The 19,507-nt window shown below is 28.8% G+C and overlaps 1 protein-coding gene across 1 annotated transcript in view; it reads right to left on the bottom strand.

Moving 5' to 3' along the window:
* LOC118198408 (uncharacterized) overlaps positions 1 to 19,507 on the bottom strand; it is a 109,814-nt gene that overhangs the window by 13,675 nt on the left and 76,632 nt on the right. The window contains exons 4-9 of the mRNA XM_035370074.2: positions 16,261 to 16,375; positions 16,086 to 16,173; positions 10,330 to 10,442; positions 8,278 to 8,448; positions 5,735 to 5,828; positions 2,065 to 2,157 (exon numbers count right to left, since the gene is read on the bottom strand). Coding sequence (XP_035225965.1) covers positions 2,065 to 2,157; positions 5,735 to 5,828; positions 8,278 to 8,448; positions 10,330 to 10,442; positions 16,086 to 16,173; positions 16,261 to 16,375 — 674 coding nt within the window. The remainder of the gene's footprint in view (positions 1 to 2,064; positions 2,158 to 5,734; positions 5,829 to 8,277; positions 8,449 to 10,329; positions 10,443 to 16,085; positions 16,174 to 16,260; positions 16,376 to 19,507) is intronic.

The raw sequence follows: 19,507 nt of genomic DNA, 5'->3' as shown, positions 1-19,507 counted from the left end.
AGAGCTTTTTATGAAAAAAAAGATGAAATCATCTATTTATTGTTTGTGAGAAGATGTACAATAAACAATCCATGGTAAAAAGATGAAGAGGCATTTTACAGAAAAGTATTATCATATTTCTCATGTCAGATAGAAAGAAAGGGGAAAGCAGCTTTGCAGAAGGTTAGAAGAGTGTAAACATCGATATTTTTCTTTAAACGTTTTTTAAAATAGCAGAAATAAAAGCCTCAAAATATAAACTTCACACTCTTGGAAAGGAAAACATTGGCTCTGCATGTTATTACAGCTGAAACAATATTTGGAAAAGAAATCAAGTTTGGAATGATGATCTCTGCAACAATACAATCAATCAAAGAGATATCTGAAACATCATCTAATGTAGTAAATAAAGAAATCATGGAAAAATAAAATGTGGCGGTTATATGTTTATGTGGTAAGTTACTTAGCACATAGCTTTTTATGAAAGAAAAATGATGAAATCATCTATTTATTGTTTGTGAGAACATGTACAATAAATTCATGGTAAAAAGCTGAAGAGGCATTTTACAGAAAACTCTTTTGGCAAATCACAGATTAATTACATCATATTTTTCATGTCAGGTAGAAAGAAAGGCAAAAGCAGCTTTGCAGATGGTTAGCAGAGTCTATAAGCTGATACTTTTCTTTAAACATTTTTTAAAATAGCAGAAATAAGAGTACCAAAATATAAATTTCACACTCTTGGAAAGGAAAATGTTGGCTCTGCATGTTATTACAGCTGAAACAATATTTGAAAAAAAAAAGTTAAAATCAAGTTTCATATGATGATCTCTGTAACAATACAATCAATCAAAGAGATATCTGAAACATCATCTAATGTAGTAAATAAACTAATCGCTGAAAAATAAAACATCATAGAAAATTTGCTTTGCAAGTAGATGAGAGTATTGTTACTAAAAACAAATCATAGCTCTTTGGATTTATCAGATATACAGAGGATAAAGATATTATTGAGTGACATCCATTCTGTAAAGTGATGAAGAAAACAACATTTTTGTTTTTATATTTCCTGTTTCATAGTCCATTTCATAGTCATAGAAAGACTGCTACAGAATGTATATGGATGATGTACTATTGCTGCCAAGAAACATACAGAGTTTATCACTAGAGGTCTCAGAAAAAAATTTATTCATTATAATAACTTGCCTCCCCCTTTTTTGGCACAGCACAAACAGGCATTAGTTAAAGTTAGTAAAAATAATAAACCATATCACGTCATTAGATTGTTTGGAGCATGAAATTGAAATAAACCATCTATAACCTCACTGGGATTTGAACTTTATACATGCTCTATAGACCATGAAGACACATGGCTAAGGAAGGAAAATGTTCTTTCTCCTTAACTTAAAAGACAATTAGTGGAAGGGGAGAACTCAGTTGCCAAATTCACGTGGTGATGAATTATCATCCACGATATTTTAGTTTGGGTGCCAACTGTAGAGTTATTAAGTTTCTTGAAACATTAGAATGCAATTAATAATGCCCTTGCTGAAATTCGAATTCTGAGCCTTCTGATAACTAGTTGGACATGCTTCCAATTACAGCACGACGCATGTGGTAAGAAATGAGAAAATTTCTAACATTCCTTTTTTAGTCGTCAGCATTTTTTCTAGATTTGCATTTGAAAAAAAAAGAGATATAAAATCCAGAAGATTTAAGGATTTAATAAACATTAGACTATGTGAAAAAAATTGGGAGTCTCATGGCATTTTTGGCAGGGTTGGATAACATGTACATTTTATGGCAAATAAAACATGAGAAATAATTTTTAAACAATCTCTAAATCATGATACACAATGTAATGTAATATATACATACTGTAATATTTTAGGCGATACATAATGTAATCATTTGACATGGATGAAAATTAGCAAACAACATCAATTTGTAATAGTTGCACGGCAGTTTTAATTGAATGAAAAAGCGAATATCATTAGAAACAATTTTTACTATAGTTAGCATATAAATTCTGAGGAGAAGGAAATAAATGATGTTAGAAAAGTCAATACAAACAAACAATTTTACCTGCAATATCTTCGGATATAGAAACCAACAATAGTAAAACTTCCATCATTGCTTTCCAGATAGTGAAATGTTGAATATACAACAAGAAGGCCACTTTAAAAAAAGTTTTACTCTTAGTAATAGCAAACAATAATCTACTTCCGGAAAAAAATACACATTGATTTTTTTTTAAATAACAAAAATAATCAATTCTGCTCATAAATTACTGGAAATTAATATTACCAAAACCAGTTCAGAATTGAAAAGTGTATTTATATATGTTAACACGTTCACTATCAAAGTAGGAATACATAAATTCACCAGAAGTCACCCTAATTTAAGGAAAGAACTTCATAGATACTGATTCATCATTTTTCCTAAATTACATTTCCAACCATAACAGAAATTTTTTTTGTGTGTTGAAATTTCTACGTGTGTATCATCATCCAAATATTCAGAATTATCACTGTGAGGGAAATAGCATTTTAAATATTTTGCATGTTCTTTATCTTTTAATAACCTTTTGTACTCATATCTAATTTAATTAAGCATTTAAGAATTGAGGATCCCAATAAAATATTATTTATCCATTCATATGATGGGAAAATGTTGAAAAAATTAACATAAAAAAAAAAAAAACCACTTTACTGAAATACACTAAAAACACAGTATCGATTAAAGTGAAAACAAAGTGTACCTTATAATGCATTGCCATATGATTGGCTATTAGATGATAACACCACAACACACACCTGCATATCATTGGCAAAAGAACATTTTAATACATACAAACAGTGTTTATGAAAAATCACTGAAAACTTTGTACCTTCATTACCTTTGCTAATAAAGAAACATTTTAAATAAAACATTATACTTTTTACTTTGAAAAAAACTTTTAGCAAACTTACATGAACACTACATGAGCATACATTTACTAGTCAACAAAATTAGAGGATCACTCTTGTTAAATAATTTTATTTAAAGCACTTGAGTAAAATGTTAATGAATTGCCAAACAATCCCTCTGAAAAGACAGTTGCAGAAAGTGATCTGAAATGCAAATTAGAAAGAATCATACCAAAATTGATGATGTAAAAATCATATAAAATGGTGTCTCCTTTTAAACTGCTTCTTGTACCAATTCTCACAGGAGAAGTTGTTGTATTTGTCTCAAGGTAGCATGCTAATGAAATCAGTTTTCTAGAAAGTACCACAAGGTGAGCTATAAGAAAGTTGGAAGCTGAGCTAAGTCAATGGATCATGTCATCCATCTAAAATATAATTGCACATTTGCGAAGTCTGTTCCAAGAGGTGGGGATTTATGAAGACATCTTGGTCACTAACAGGATACTATTTCAGATAATGACAGTTATTTATCAAAAACACTCATTTGGAACCAGTGTCAAAATGACTCAAAGCTGCCAAGACAACTTTTAAAAGCAACTGAAAGGAGATTGTTAACACAAACAATTCACACACATGGATTGTATGAATGTAGGCTTGATGTTTTTTCTCCAACTAACACTTAATATTGCAGAGCTCCAAGAAACTTGACAAAATTACACGTGATTGGAGACTTACCAAGTAGAACCAAATTGTCTTCTCCACTGAGTTCAAATTTAGGAGACAGATAAATAATTCCTGACTTCTGATCTGGAGGAGCATGGCAGCAAATACAATTCAGTACATACTAAAGAAAGATTGCATTTTGCTCTAGATGGTGCATTTACTTGGGCAGGGTAAGTTTAGGTGGGCATACTGACCTGTATATTATTTGGAATGAGACCCTAGGTATAGGGATTTTGGAATGACACCCTAGATATAGGCATGACCTTCTTCACATTCAGCCATGATTTATGTTACTATCATTAGTAATTTACCTTTTTTTATGCATCAAAAGTCCGACTTCAGCAAGCTAACTGTGCAAGCCAGATGCTTATAAAAGAAACAAGTAAGAAGTGCATGGAGTGGCCAATGTGTTCCCTAGATCTGAATATGATAAAACTGTGCTTGGAACAAGTTAGGCAGATGTGATGTTGCTAGAACATATGCTCTACTAGAATTATGTTCTTAGAAAAATCTAGGGTAGTAATATGTAACATGATGCAGTCTACTAGTTCACTGCCTTATAGTGAAATGTCATACAGCAAATTCAGTCAAAAAGATGCTGAAAAAGCTTTTTGGGAACATAAATCAACCACTAGGGTCTCCATTTCCTTCTAGTCTAGACTATTTCTGTGCAGGTACTTAAACTGTGCTTGTAAGAACTGCAACTGAAAATTAACATCCCTGCTGCCATTCAGAATATAGGTATGGAAAAAACTTCTTAATCTCATTAGAAATATGGTAAAAGATGTAGACAAATGCACTCGATTAGAGTGATGTTGCTTCCAACGTATGCTATACATATGGCATGTCTCATAAATATGAATACTAGAAAGAGTTCACCTTTAAATTGAACATCTAGTAGTGATCCTGAGAGCCACTCAAAACACTTGCATCTTGAATGAGTTGAAATATTGGAAATTGTTGTCTAGGAAGTCTTTTGGTACATATTTCACTCCTATGAGGCAGACTCAAGATTCAGACCCAACAACAATTACTTCTCAAGGGCATCATGAATTTAAGCATCACACTTCCCATCAATAGATGGTAACATGAGCAACCAACAGCAAAAGATCTAACATGCAGAAGCCAGCCCCACTCTCTTGGAACCACCAGAGTTAGGATCCCAGATATGATAAGAATATGCACCTTCCTACCTGGTAAAACAAATTATGAACTATCGCATTATTATGAACTATCCCATGAACCCTGAAAACTCAATCTACATTTTCTAAAGGGCTCAACTAGACCTATCCATGCACTGCAGCCACACAAACATACTCATAACATAAGCTCAAATAGCAACAACAAGCCTCTTTGTATTGCATTATAAATGCTGAAAGAGGGCATGTAGTGATCTTGAGAGCCACTCAAACCACTTGGACCTTGAATGAGTGGAAATATTGGAAACTGTCACATAGGAGCACTTTTGCAACAGTGGTATTTCATGCATACGAAGCAGACTCAAGATTGAGACCCAATAACAGTTACTTCCCAAGGACATCAGTGTGACGTTTCCCAGATGTACTAAGAGATGCTGATGCAAGCAATCAACATCAAAAAATCAAATGGCACTAGCAAGCACATCCTATCAAAACCATCATAATCTTCCAATATATATTTTCATCAACCAGTAATGGAAGATGAACCATGAACAGTATGAACAGTAAAATAGAAAACAGAAAAATAAGAAATTAATCCTGGAGGTGGGAGAAAGAAGAAAAAGAAACGAATTTGGTAATTATCTACATTTCCAAAAAAAAAAAAAAAAAAAAAAAAAAAAAAAAGAGTTGTTCCCCATTGCTGATTTCATAAATTAGTGAAAAAGTTTTAGTTATATTTATGGCTCACTGGTACCATTCTGTTTCTAAACACTTTGTGTAAAAAAAAAAAAAAAAAAAAAAAGTTTTTAAATTACATATAAAAATTAGATTGAGACAAAGTCAAAGTTATTTTAAATTATGGACTGAGCTTTATAAATAATGCATACAATTTAAAATAAAAGACATTTTTGCGAGTATAACAATAGTGTATTATGCAAAGTATTGAGTTAATAAAGTACAAATTATGAATAAAATGACATCTACCTTAGAAAGAAGAATGTATCAGCAGCAAAACCAGAATTCAGCACAACTTGGAAAGCTAAATTTGCACCCAAATCACGAACTTTGTTCAAACCAGCTATTTAAAAATAAAAACAGTTAAATTATGTTTATCACAGAATTTTAGATGTGTTTTAAAGTTTTCTATATTACATCATAGGATTCAATATAATACCAAGGATTATAATGAAAAATATTTGCAGTTAATAATAATATTGGTACGTCCTGTTATAATCAACAGCCTTGGCTGGAAACAATTGATGCACTTCAGTTTTGGTGAGAAAGAGAGTTACAGATACACACAAAAAATTTATTCACTGCCTTATTCAATGCCTACAGCATACAGATTTATTTAATATATACATACTGAAAAAATGTAACATAAATTTTTATTTACTGCTTTATTTAATATATTTTTTTAAGTAATTTATTTTAAACAATATATAGAAACATTCCCAAAATTCATTTTAAACACCAACTTTCTCAAAGCCACAATTCAGGAAATGCTGCTAATAATATATCAAACCTATTATCATAACTGACATAATGACTATAGCGTCTTTTTCCATTGACGGAACATTGAAAATTGCAAGTTTATTAAATATTTAACAAAGAAAAACAATGAAAATTTTCACTAGCTCAATAAATATGAAATACATGCACATGGTGAAATGTAAACTCATGTGCAGCTTGTTAGTCATTTGTTTCTCACTGTGGTGGAAATGTGCCAAGGCTGCTTAAAAAGAGGGAAGAACAACAACAATTATGTCTCTTTTTTAACCCAAGAAATTCAATTTTTGAAAAGGTATATATTCAATCACAGTATCAATAATTTTGATAAAACAGAAACAAGAATTTTACTGGTTCTTAAATACATTTTACAAATTTTTATATTATTTATTCATGACAGCATTATACTAGTGCATAAGATATATTAAATCTCATAAACATTCTTCAAGTAAAATAGTCTGGATAAAGAAGTTTTTATATAAATTTACTAACTGATTCATAAAACAGTACACTGCCAAAGTCATTGATCACTTTTCTGGATTAAATGAACATGTCTATTGTCATTCAATTGTAAAAGTTTGTTGTCAGTTCAATTATGTAATCTGTTACTGCATACTTCCCCTATATGCATGCCTCCCCTATTTTAATCAACAGGGACAAAAAGGGTAAAGTTCTTTTAATATTCAGGGACAAAAAATTAAAACATTTAGATAAATTTATAATAAGATAATATATAATTGCTCTTTCTAACAAAAATATATTCCGTAAAGTTTTGATACATTGTGGATATGGAATCTACTGGGCTACAAATCAAGCCATGAAAATGTATTCTAAGGGAGATGCAATTTTTATGGTAATATACTTCAGCCCAGTTAAGCATAAAAATGAATTAATTTACCACTATTCACATTTAACTATCTGAAGGAAATTTTATGCCCTACATTTATTATGATTATACTGCTACCCATTAATTGCATATGAATATATTTTTAATAATTTTATCCATAAACTGCAAGTTGTCAAGACATGAATGGATAACAAAATGAGATTCCCTTTTATGAAAATAGTTATCCCTTTTTATGCGCAAAAGATTTTTCAAAATTCCCTGAAAAAAAGAGATACTTAACAGTACAGTAATGGGAAAGGAGGTACTTAGCATTCTGAAAATAACTTCTTAGAATAAAGACAATAATTTTAAGAAATATGAAGAACAGTAAGAAGAGTTGCATGCTACAAGTTATTCAAACTATACACTGATCGTCATATTTTAAAAGTGCTAAAAATATTAAACATTTAAATAGTAAATCTATTAGATCTGAAAAATTTATAATCCTTTCTTCAAAGTATAATTATAATTATTCCTCTGAAATTCTATAGGCCTTCAAAATGATAATTATAAGCCATGCTAATTTTAAGATAAGCACTTACTGGAAACAGAAATAATGGGGTGGAATTATAAAATAACAATTATTAATATTTTTGTCTAAGCAAAATAATAACAAAAAACTCTTAGTAAAAGAACAGCTTGATGAAACTCATCAATGCAAACTTTTTAAACTGGTAAAAATTTTCTTCCTAAAATTAAGACTTTTTAATGACTTAGCAATTCCAACTAATAAGATAAGCTTAATGGAGACATGAAGTTATCAATTGAATATAATTTACACATTTTCAAACTTTAATATAATACCTATGTTCTTCCAATAAAAAAAGAAAAGCAATAAAAAAAATTTTTTCTCTTAAATTGCTGGAAAATAAATTAATTAAGAAAATATTCTTAATAAAGAGTAAAGAAATTCACTTAATATTAAATCAAACCTTTTAATATTATATCATCTAGTCTATCAATATGATGACATTATTTAAGTACTTAAAACAATAAAGTTATTCTTTATGTACATATAGCAGAAAATAAAATCCAATTTTTTTCTTTTTATTCAGTATTCATAAGCAGCTGAAAAAAAAGTAAAATTCTATTTTATTTCTCTTTCTATTATTATAAGCGGCGAAAAACGTACCCAAAGTCAAGTAATCTTTACAGTAGTAGACATGGCCTAACATTATCCAAGTTATGCTTAAAAATTTTATTCCATGTATAGACGAAATGTGATTTACTGGTATTGAAGTGTCCAGTATTTTACATGCATTTCCATAAGCAGAGAACAGATAACTGAAATGTCTTAATGCACCTGGAAAAAAAATAGACACGGCATGAATAAATTTTGAATTAAAAATGCAAAATGAAAATTTTAAATAAATTAAATTGATCATGTTTTAATAATAAAAAAGCAATTTTAATTTTTGTTTTCAATTCTTTAACTATTAATGAGATTATGCACATTTGACTACCGATTATTCAAATTTTAGTTTTTGTATTTTGAGTTTCTTTCACTTTCTTTCAAATAATTTTCTTTTTCAATTTTACACTTCCAATCCACACTTTACTTTCCAATATACATAAGAGAATGCTGATAATCTAGAATTATGTTTTTTTCATCTTAATTTCTTGTTTCTTTTAGAACATTAGAGAATAAATTATTGCACAGTAGGATTTTCTGACCAATAAAGAATTTTATAAATAAGTCAGGTGATAAATAATGTCTCTAGTTACCATATTCAAATTGGCAATTAATGATTTTGAAAAGTGCTTTAAGGTAACCTTTCAAAACGAATTAATATCCAGGGTCTTGTAGAAAAATTTTAATATTTCCCATTGCCTAATTCTCATTAACAAAACCTGACAGCACCATGAATTTGGTCTGGCAGAAATTATGATCATTTTGTGCACTAAGCAGAGACTTTGAGAAATTTGACACTGAAAACTGGTTTATTATCTAAGATACTGTTTACCTCGGCAAAACCATGGGCTTGGAAGTTAACAGTGAAGATGAGGAGGAGTAATTACAGGACTATAAAAATGGTACAACAACTTCAACTATAAGAATGAGGACAATTTGACAAGCAATTGAATATTATGGAGAATTGTCTTTAGAGGAAGAAGAACTAAGAGAAGATAAACCTAGTTCTTCAATCTGTGCAATTTGTACAAAATGGCATAAAGTGAAAACGTTTTATCTCATGTTAATCAACTGAAAAAGCAGCAAAAAGCTACATTATAAGTAGTTTAAGTGAGAATGCCATATCTCAATTATTAGAAACATTTCAAAAAGTAGAGAATAACAAATGCAATTGGACAAACTTTAAGTTCCGTGAAAGCTTATTATGTCTCAAGAAGAGTCAAATACCACTAAAAGGAGGAAAATATATATACTATATTCTTTTGTTTTGAACACTGATTTAATTCAGTTAACCGAATGAAATTATTCCATAGATTATACTGCTTAGAAAATATTTGCATTATATATATATTGGAAAAATTTTTAATAGTATTTTTCTTTTAGTTTTAATATGGTTTATTCTTCTTTCCTATATTTTTTTAATTGCCTTTGGATTAATCATAGTTCTGAGTTAGTCATGGACATCATCCAGTGGCGTAGCTAGGGTGGGGCAAGGGGGTACATCTGTCCCTGGGTGCAGCATCCAAGGGGCGCCAAATTGATGCTACGAAATTTTTAAATGAAATGTTTTCCACTCTTTGCACACAGAAAGGGGTGCATGGACAACTTTAGTTGTCCCAGGGCGCTGGAAACTCTAGTTATGCCTTGCCATCATCCCATATTACAGTTTACATGTTCTAAATTTTAAAGTACCTGATTGTACTTAAAAATTTAGAATATGTAAATTATACATAGAACAATATTGTAACTTTAAACCTTTCCTGCTTTCCTTTCTGGATTATTTTTATTTCAATATACTTTTTTACTCAAAGAAGGGGGAAAAAAGAGGGAGAGGGGAGAAAATAATTCCAAAATAAGTTAAATATGACTTCAAAATAATTGGGTCAATAAACTAAATTACAAAATTCAGCATTTATAGATTTATGCAAAATAAATTAAAATAATTCTTATAAATATTTTAAGCTCCTTGTAGAAATTGGCTTTAGTAAACAAATTTTGTGATAAACACTACTTAAGGAAATAAATTAATAAAAGATAAGTAACAAGACTAACTTTTCCTTCTAACTATATCCTCGAAATCCATTTCATGTTCTGCTTTAAGGCGGATAAGAATGTCAGTGATTGTTGCCAAAATAACTATACCAAATGTGATAAACACTCCACACCTGCAAAGGAAAACTCTAAATTAAGATTTGTACTCATTTTAAGGTATTGGTATATATTACAGGAACATTTGTTAAAGAGACATACATTTGTTTATCAAAAACAGAAATTTTGAGTGTAAAACATTTACTGAATTTTATGTAAAATGCAATTCTGTATAAAAATGAATTATTACATTATTAAAAAACCATCATAAAATAAATGAAAAACAATTTAAAAAAAAAAACTTCTTTTCTAGTCTGATACAAATTCAAAATACAATGAGTATTTAAGAAACAAATAAAAAATAAATAAATTTAATTCCCTATGAAAAAGGTGGGTAATAAATAAAATAAAAGAGCTTTAATAGTAAAAGCAAAATAAACACCAAATTTACAGATTACCTCACTAAACCAATTAAATTCACTAACCATATGAAAGTAAATCATGAAAGTTAACCATTATTTGCATATAGGAATACTTGTTCTAACTACTGCACATAAAAAAGAGTCTTTTCTTGTGGAAATTATGTACAAAGACTATAAAGGAATAAAAGAAGAGACCACATTATGCACCCAACTGTAACAAGAATCACCAGGCGAAACCCTATGTCATTAAAGTAAACACCCCAGAATTTTACGAAAATGCCCTTTATCTAGCAACCTATTAAATGTACACGATTTTGGAATTTGAGGCAAAGAATTTATAAGATTCCTGCACATTTTTTAGGGCTATGTTTGTGTTTTCTGCTTGTAATTAGTGTCTTTTTACCCCCGTTACAACAAATCATAATGCAACTGTGAAGTTGGCCTGCTAACGAAAAAGAAAAGTGAAACACTTTTTTTTAGAAATTGGCATTTTGCTTAGTAGTTGATTGTGGAAATTCATATCCCATGAAGTGGTATTTTACAAACAATCGAACTGCCCGATTACCTTGTAAAATTCATTTGGAGAAAATGTCTGGAAGGGAAACTGAAAGACTGAAAGACATTTTAAAAGCAGAAACTAAATAGTAACCACTGGCTATTAAAATGCAAATATTGTCCAAATTCGTTTTCATCCTTATTGTTAAAATAATAAAATGCATACAAGATGATACATTTGGCTAATGTAACATAATAATGTAACATCTTCGATGTTACATTATTATAGAAATCTTGCAGTTCAAAGTAGTTTATGAACTGTTCTTAGGTGATAATGCTAATAGTTTTCTCCAAACAAGTACAATTCTCTGATGTTTTTCTAAAGATAAATCAGGTCATGAACAAGGAGAGCAGAGCCAGTTTGTTCTGCAATGCTCAGAATTCTACAATTCTTTGATTTTTTTTAAAAATTAAAACAGATCACTGCGCACATGGACAGAAGAACAAGAAAATAGAAAGTGTACACCCATGATAGAATTATCATGGGTATCATCATCATTATGTATGTTTCTTGCATTTTTAATTTTGTTAATTTGTTGCTGTCTTATAAAATTTTCAGAATAATTTTTCAAAATGGCTACTAAAATTCAAAATTTCAAAATGGCTACTAAAAAGTTTTCCCATGTTAGGTCAGCATGAAATTAGTCGCCAATGATTAGTGAATTTGTGGGATGAATAATGTGATAATACCAAAGAAAAAATAATTAAACACATGCTTGTAATCAAGGAAAATCTTCAGATATATTCTATGCTATTTAGAAATGAATCAGTACAGATTTAACATTGTAACTAGTTTGTAAACTTGGGATCATATATTAACTGCAGAAGCAACACTAAAAGCAGAAGTTGAAGATAAATAATAGTGATAATAAATGTTCTCGTAGTTTACAAAAGACCTTCAATTAGATAAGAAGGAATCAAGAGAAAGATTAGTGTAATAAAACTGTTTGTAAAAAGTGTCTTAGCATATAATCTGAAGTCTTAGTCTCCTGTAAACAAACCAAAATATTCTAAGCATCTTCAGAAGAAAACTTTTTAAAAGCATGTGAAAGGCAGAATGTGGTTTAAGCCAGAATATGGTTTAAAGTTATATTTTGAATTAAATTAAATGTTTAAAAATCCTTATTTGTTTATATTTATTAAAATCAGCAATATGAAGAAGACTAGACATATAATTCCAAGGTAAGACCACTAAGTTATCAAGGAAAATATTCTTTGATCCACCTGAAGGGAATAAAAGACCACAGGTGAAATGGTAGTAAGGTGATGAAGAGAAGAACAGTAGAATCTTGACAGCAAAAAAATGTCATTATACACTGGTAAACTAGAGCAAGCTTCAGTGAAGATCCAAGGTTCATATTGGGTAATGAGTTAATGATTATAATGAATTAAGTGCATACAGAATTAATTAATTTTTTTACTTAACCAACACTTGCAACTTAATGTATTTGACAGACACTTGCAACTAATGTAGTTGCAGCAATGGCTAAATCCTTCAGTTATTAAGGTATCTCATCACCAGTAACACTGCCCAATGACTGATATTATGCCTGCAGGAAGGGAGAAGGAACATTTAAACAACCAAGCCTTATGCAGGATTCAAACCTACATCCTGGAGTTCCGACTAGCAGTCAATTTCTACTAACCACTATACCATACCATACAGGCTGACATATACAGCCATTATAACAGGTTTTCCTCTAAAATTTAACTTCCTTTACTTTCCACAATTAAACATTATAAACTTCTCAGCAACTTAAATATAATAACTAAATAATTTATAGTATGCAATACAAAATACAATGAAGTAATAATAGAATTACAAAAGATAATTCATCATGTTCATTAATTGAAAAAAAATAAAATAAAGAAATATATATAAGAAACAAACATTTTAACTATTCAGAAAGGTAGTGGTGGTTTTTAAAAAAAAATATTAGTTGAGGAGGGGGACTCCACTCTGTATAAGAAATTTACAACAGAAGTAAGCTGTCATAATAGATATTATTCCAATGGTGTTTCCAAAATAATTTATTAACTAAGAATTATGATGAAGTGTAAAAAGAGTTTAGTTAGTATAGTTATTTATTATGACATACAAGTATACAATTCAGTAACATCTAAATTACACACAAACGGGCTGGCTGCATGGGTGTTTTCGTGGTTTTCCCCACGTGTAACATGTATACGAGCCAGTTTCCCTTAGAAAGTTCCTCCACGAAGGCATCCCTCCCTTCAGGCAGATAGCTCTCGTGTGCTTTGCCATAACTAAATAATCCAATCCAATCCAATCTAAATTACACTATTTATTATTTATGGGCAGTTAACACTTCTAAAGAAAATAGTGAAATAATAGTTATATATTTATCAAAAGAAGGATAAACAGGTCACTAACAGGTGGAGAGGGAGTTATGGTTGGATAAAATTATATCAGTTATGAGACGGCTAAAATACTTTCTGGAAGAAAGGCAGATTACAAAAATCTCATTTGCCTTTTATTAATAGAGAGGTAAATTCTGTCTTTTGGTTACAGTTCAAACTATGAATATTTTATTAATTGGAAGACCTTAATATGAAAAATTTTTCTTTTCACCTTTCTGATAACTGTTGACATTAATATTTTCCAAGTCAAGAACACTGAAAGTAACTTCAATTTTGTCCTAATGTCCACTTGGACTTGTCCTAATGAACTTGGATATAGTTAAAAGATTATTTATACCCAGGAGTCCCTTTGTAAAATCTGTCTCTAAACTGAACTAAACTGTCCCTTATTCTTTTTGGCTTTGTTTATGTTCAGTTAAACATATTATAGGTAACCTAAATTTAAACATAGGCTGAAAAATGTTTACTTCTAAGAGAATTTAATCCTAATTTTATATAGACTATTTTGAAAAATCATTGCTCAACATTAGAACATATGGGACCACCAGCGGCCAAGCGGTAAAAGCCGCTGAACACTGGTAGTTCGGTACGGGGTTTCATAATAAATTGTATACAAATTTCTCTGAAATATGTGTCACATGTATATGAAATATGCATATTATATATATTTTAAAGATATATGTATGCATGTGTGCACATATATACATGCACAATTATTTACATTTTCTCTTTTGTAAAACATTTAATAACAATTTAATATTTTATGTGGTTCCTTTGTTACAATTTTTATAGCTTACCTCTATCCATCTGCACAAAAAAGACCAAGCACTGCTCTTTTTTTTTCAACCACACAAAAGAAATTATCGTAACTTCTGGGACCATAGAAATAGTTTAGATTTACTTCCCGCATAAGGGATCAGAATTAAAAAACTAATTATCTTCTATCAAATGACTGCAACATATATTTAAAAATTTTACTTAAACAGAAATTTTTCAGTTCTCCCATTATTCCTTTCACCACTATTTAAATACAATAGTATATACATATACATACAGTGACAATTCAATAATGAGACTGCATATTTAAAAAATCCTTTAAAGACATATCAAAACTACATAGCATTTTAAAAAGTCATTCATCACCTAAACAAACAAATGATTTTTTTTTAATACTGAGAACTAAGCAGACAATTTTTTATGTAGCTATTTAAATCTTTCAATTGAAAAGCTTTATACCAAATAAACCAAAGAAAACATCTTCACACCAGTCCCTGACACACACAAAAATTTTTGGACTGAAAATATAATCAAATATTTTCCTCTTTGTTATGTAATTCAAAGGTGACTAGTGATACTTTCTCTTACAAAATTAAAACTGTCTCTCAAAGAAAACTAAAATTGGCCCTTTTTCTCCTAACATTGAGGAGATTCAAAGTGTGAGGTCAGTTCTTAATGCAAAACATAAACAGCCATCTGCAAGCCTCTTCTTAACTATTCAATCATAACATTTACTGAACTAACAATGGAAGATTACATTTTGAATAAAATATTAGTGTAAGTTTTCTGATAAAAAATACCAACTTATTAATTATTTATTATTAATTATTTTATATTATATATATATATATATATATATATATTGTGTGTATCTTAATAATATTGTATTAATATATGAATAAATATAAATAATAGCAGAAAATCATCAATCAGCATTAAATTCAGTACAAACAAAATAAAATAAACAAAATGAATGCACCTATTGTATGCATTAAATTGTAGCTCTTACATGAAAATCAGATATGGTTTATCCATGGGTAATATGATGGCACTAATTAAATCAAAATCAAATTAAAATAGATGCTGTAAAATTTCAGGGAAATTCTTGAGAATATGCTTAAGACTTAATAGGGCTTATTCAATTTAAAATTATATGCTTTGGGCAAGTGAATAATCTCTATAAACTATTAACACTTTTCAGTTTCAATTTATCTTGATATTTTCTCTTTTGTGAGTCATATTATAATAAGAATATACAAAGAATAATTTAGATTAAAATCCATGCTCTAATGAAATATTTCAATTAAATATGTCAATAATTGAAACTGAATTTTGATCAGTTATAATGAATTGAAATTAATTTGACAGCAGTCAAAATTACATATTTTTAAACCAATAAATCACTGAAACAACAATGGTTAAACCAAATTAAAATATTATAGACATAATTCATGAAACTTCTTAAAAAGATTTAATTGTATATACACCATTAGAATACCATGCTACTTTTATACATAACAGCGCATTAAATCACAGCAGAAACAAGAAAATCAAGAAGCAAAATAAGAAATAATGAACTCTTACATGCTGATTATTTGTCCTTTTGTGAGACTGGGTTTTTCGGATGTTTCACAATGTCCAACAGATATTTTCATCTTGAGATGATCAGCCACTAAATTTTTTAGATATTTATAATTAATACAACACTGATATATCATACATAAAGCATAATCTCAAGTTTCTAAAAAGTGTTACTCACATGTTTCAGTAACATTATTAAGATCTGACATACTGCATGTTGATGGCATGCATATGCCAATTCTGTGTTTTAATATGTAATAATAAGCCATTGTATCTTCTTCAATATTCATTTCCTAAGGTAACATAAAAGAATACCAGTAAGAAGAAAACTTACATTTCAGATACAGAATACTAAATTCAGAGTTATAGAAAATAACAAATTTTACAATGAATTCTAAGCCTTGGATTAGTATAATTTTAATTGGTCATATTTTCAAATATGCAATAGATTGTTCAAATACTTTTATCACAGTCAACAGCTAACACATATATTAAAACTGAAGGCACAAACTGAGAAAAAAACTGAAAATAATATGTTCATATAAAATATTCACTGAAGATATAATGCACAATAAATTTTGAGGAATAGGTATGCTACACCTACAATTTCAAGAACAATAATTTCATAAAAAATAATATTTACAATTCAAATACAGGAATCTTAATTAACAATATTTACCATAGTTATACATAATATGATCACCCTGAATTTTTTTAAGCATTTTGTAATATATAGTTTCTTACATTCTACTAACCCATTTATTTTATTCTATTAACCTATCATTCCATCTCTATTTTAATGTTAAATACTAACAAATGATGTATAAATATTTGCTTATTTTTTCTATTATGTTAAAAATTTATGTAAATAATTAGTACTAAATAATTTCAACATAAACTGTTTAAATTAAATTGTTTTTCAGTTTTTAGACTGCATTTTTTAGGAAATTAAAAACTGTGATTTTATGAAATATTTATTTGAATATGAAAGTCAACATAACTTTCATTTTTCAAATATATTTCAGAAACATTTTAATATTTTCTTTGTACATTCACGTAGATTAAAAAAAATCATGTGAATATAGAAAGAAAATATTGTTACATTTGCAGAAAACTAATGGAAAGAATAGAATTAGATAATGATAAAATCTTAAAAAAAAAAAAAAAAAAAAAAAAAAAAAAAAAAAAGTGAAGTCACTACTAAAATTGACTAATGTAACAATTTACTTATACATAAATAAAATTAATACATTTAAAATAAATCATATGCTATTATATAATAAACTTTTGTGGTAAAAGTATTTTACATTTTCATTAATCTCTAAAAATGACTGAGGTATTGAGATTTCAGCTATAGTTTATTTAGTTTATGCATAAATCTTATTATTAGTTAAAACTGAAACTCATATTGCATTAAATATATGATGCAGTAAATCTTCTTCTTCTAAAGTTGAGTAAAAGTAAATGAACTAATTTAAGAAAAATGTACAATGTTTCCTGTTTTGTCATTTAATTACATAATTTGTATCAATTAGTATCATTGGCTTCACAACAGAATATTTAGAAACAACTTCAACAGAATTTACTGTTGAGAAATGTCTCTTGAATTCTTCAAAACAATTTTAAATTTCTCTACAATGAATACTTCTTTTGTATATATATGCTGTTTTGTTAATATTTCTAGTCATTATTATTTTGACCTTAAATTTATTATATGACCTTATATTCTTTCTTTTATATTTAATGTATCAAAGGCAAGATTTAATCAGGATCTGATTATTGGGATATGTCTAGACTCTGCTCATGTATTGGAAATGGTTATAACAAAGAATACTGTAATTAATTATTTTACTTTCAAAAACAGCTATAATTACTTACTGCACTTATTTAATATATGTATACAGTCAATCCCTGCTATAACAAATCTGGCTTATAATGAATCTCTGTATATAACGAATGCAGATTTGGGCTCTGCCCAATTTCTTATGCATTTAATGTTATTTTACATTGCTATAGGAATGAAAATTGGATATAACAAACTGTATAGGTATCTCTGATTGAAACTTTTTTGCGTTTTCCAGAATTTGTGCCAATTTAAGTGAAAAATGTACTAACCCTTAAAATCATACAAGTTTAGATTGTTAGACCCATATTCGTACTGAAAACACTTTTATGTTATTTTGATTTTATCTTCATTCCCACTTTTCTCTGTGTTCTAAACAAAGGCTCTCTAGTGTGAACCCAATTTTAGAAAAGTTAAAGGCAAATTCATTAATACTTTTTGTTATTCATTTTTAGAGTTTTTTTATTATTATTACTTAATTAATTATTCATACTTATAATGGGTAACTAAAGGGAAGCATCCAAATTATGATATTTATGCTAATTAACTTATCTATAAAATTATTAACATACGGTGAAACTGGAAAACAATTAACCAACAAATTTAATAACTTTACTTAATAATAATTGTAATGAAATCTTCATATGATTTTTTAAACTAGATTTATTGTTCCCTTTTTTGATATATGTGACATTCTTAATGAGATTTTTTCTTTGATTCATTGTTAAATCTTTACTTGTTTATGTGACATAATTATTTCTTCTTATTAGATGGGTTAGAAAAAAATCAAACATCCAATCCTTTGAAGTTTGTTTTAACAGGCATCGACTGCACTTTACTTCAACAAAGGAAGAGAGCTACATGCTTTGAAAGTACCGTATGTTCATGAATAGCATGCATAGTTTTTTTTTTTTTTAATAATTTTAAATCGAAAAATCGAGGAAGGCGGCTTATGTGAAACAAAGCTTTATAGGCCATGTAAACGCAAGTTAGTCGACATAGAAGTTTCTTTTTAAAGCTATGGTGTCCTCAGAAAATATAACGTTATATGATGCTACTGTACCCTTTCTAATAAATCCTGATGGGAAGAAGTGCCATGGTGTGGTAAGTTATCTGCCTTTGCTAGATTATCAGTAAATTTTAAAGGGTTACTCGGGTGTTTTAAATACATATTTAATGCATTGTTGTTGCCAACTAAAGCTACTGTTTGATGAATAAAATTTTATATAACATACTTAGATTAGCAGTTTTTTCTTTCTGCAGTGGAATTAAATTCTGCTAACCAATTTATTCCTGCCCATTAAAATGTTACTGGGCATGTGTTGCTACGTACTTAGGCAGGAGCTGAAAAAGTGCAGGGGGTAGCTCAGATTTCTTTCCCGGTAACTGTCAATCGGTATCATATTTCTTTGTTTCTTTATGCTCGTAATCTAGAAAAAAGATTTTTTCTGTAAATTAAGCTTTCAATGGGCTTGATGAAAGTATGCGTGTCATATTCGTGGACCTTTTTTTTTCTTTTTTGGTGCCTCAAAAAATTGGGTCCCTGTATTATTCAGTGGTGCATGGTATTTGTGAACATACG

This window comes from Stegodyphus dumicola, chromosome 7 (genome assembly GCF_044657685.1).
Source record: "Stegodyphus dumicola isolate Sdum_Otavi_A_Nest chromosome 7, ASM4465768v1".
Lineage (NCBI taxonomy): Eukaryota > Metazoa > Arthropoda > Arachnida > Araneae > Eresidae > Stegodyphus > Stegodyphus dumicola.
The sequence above is the reverse complement of the archived record's forward strand: the minus strand, read 5'-3'. Positions and strand labels throughout refer to the sequence as shown.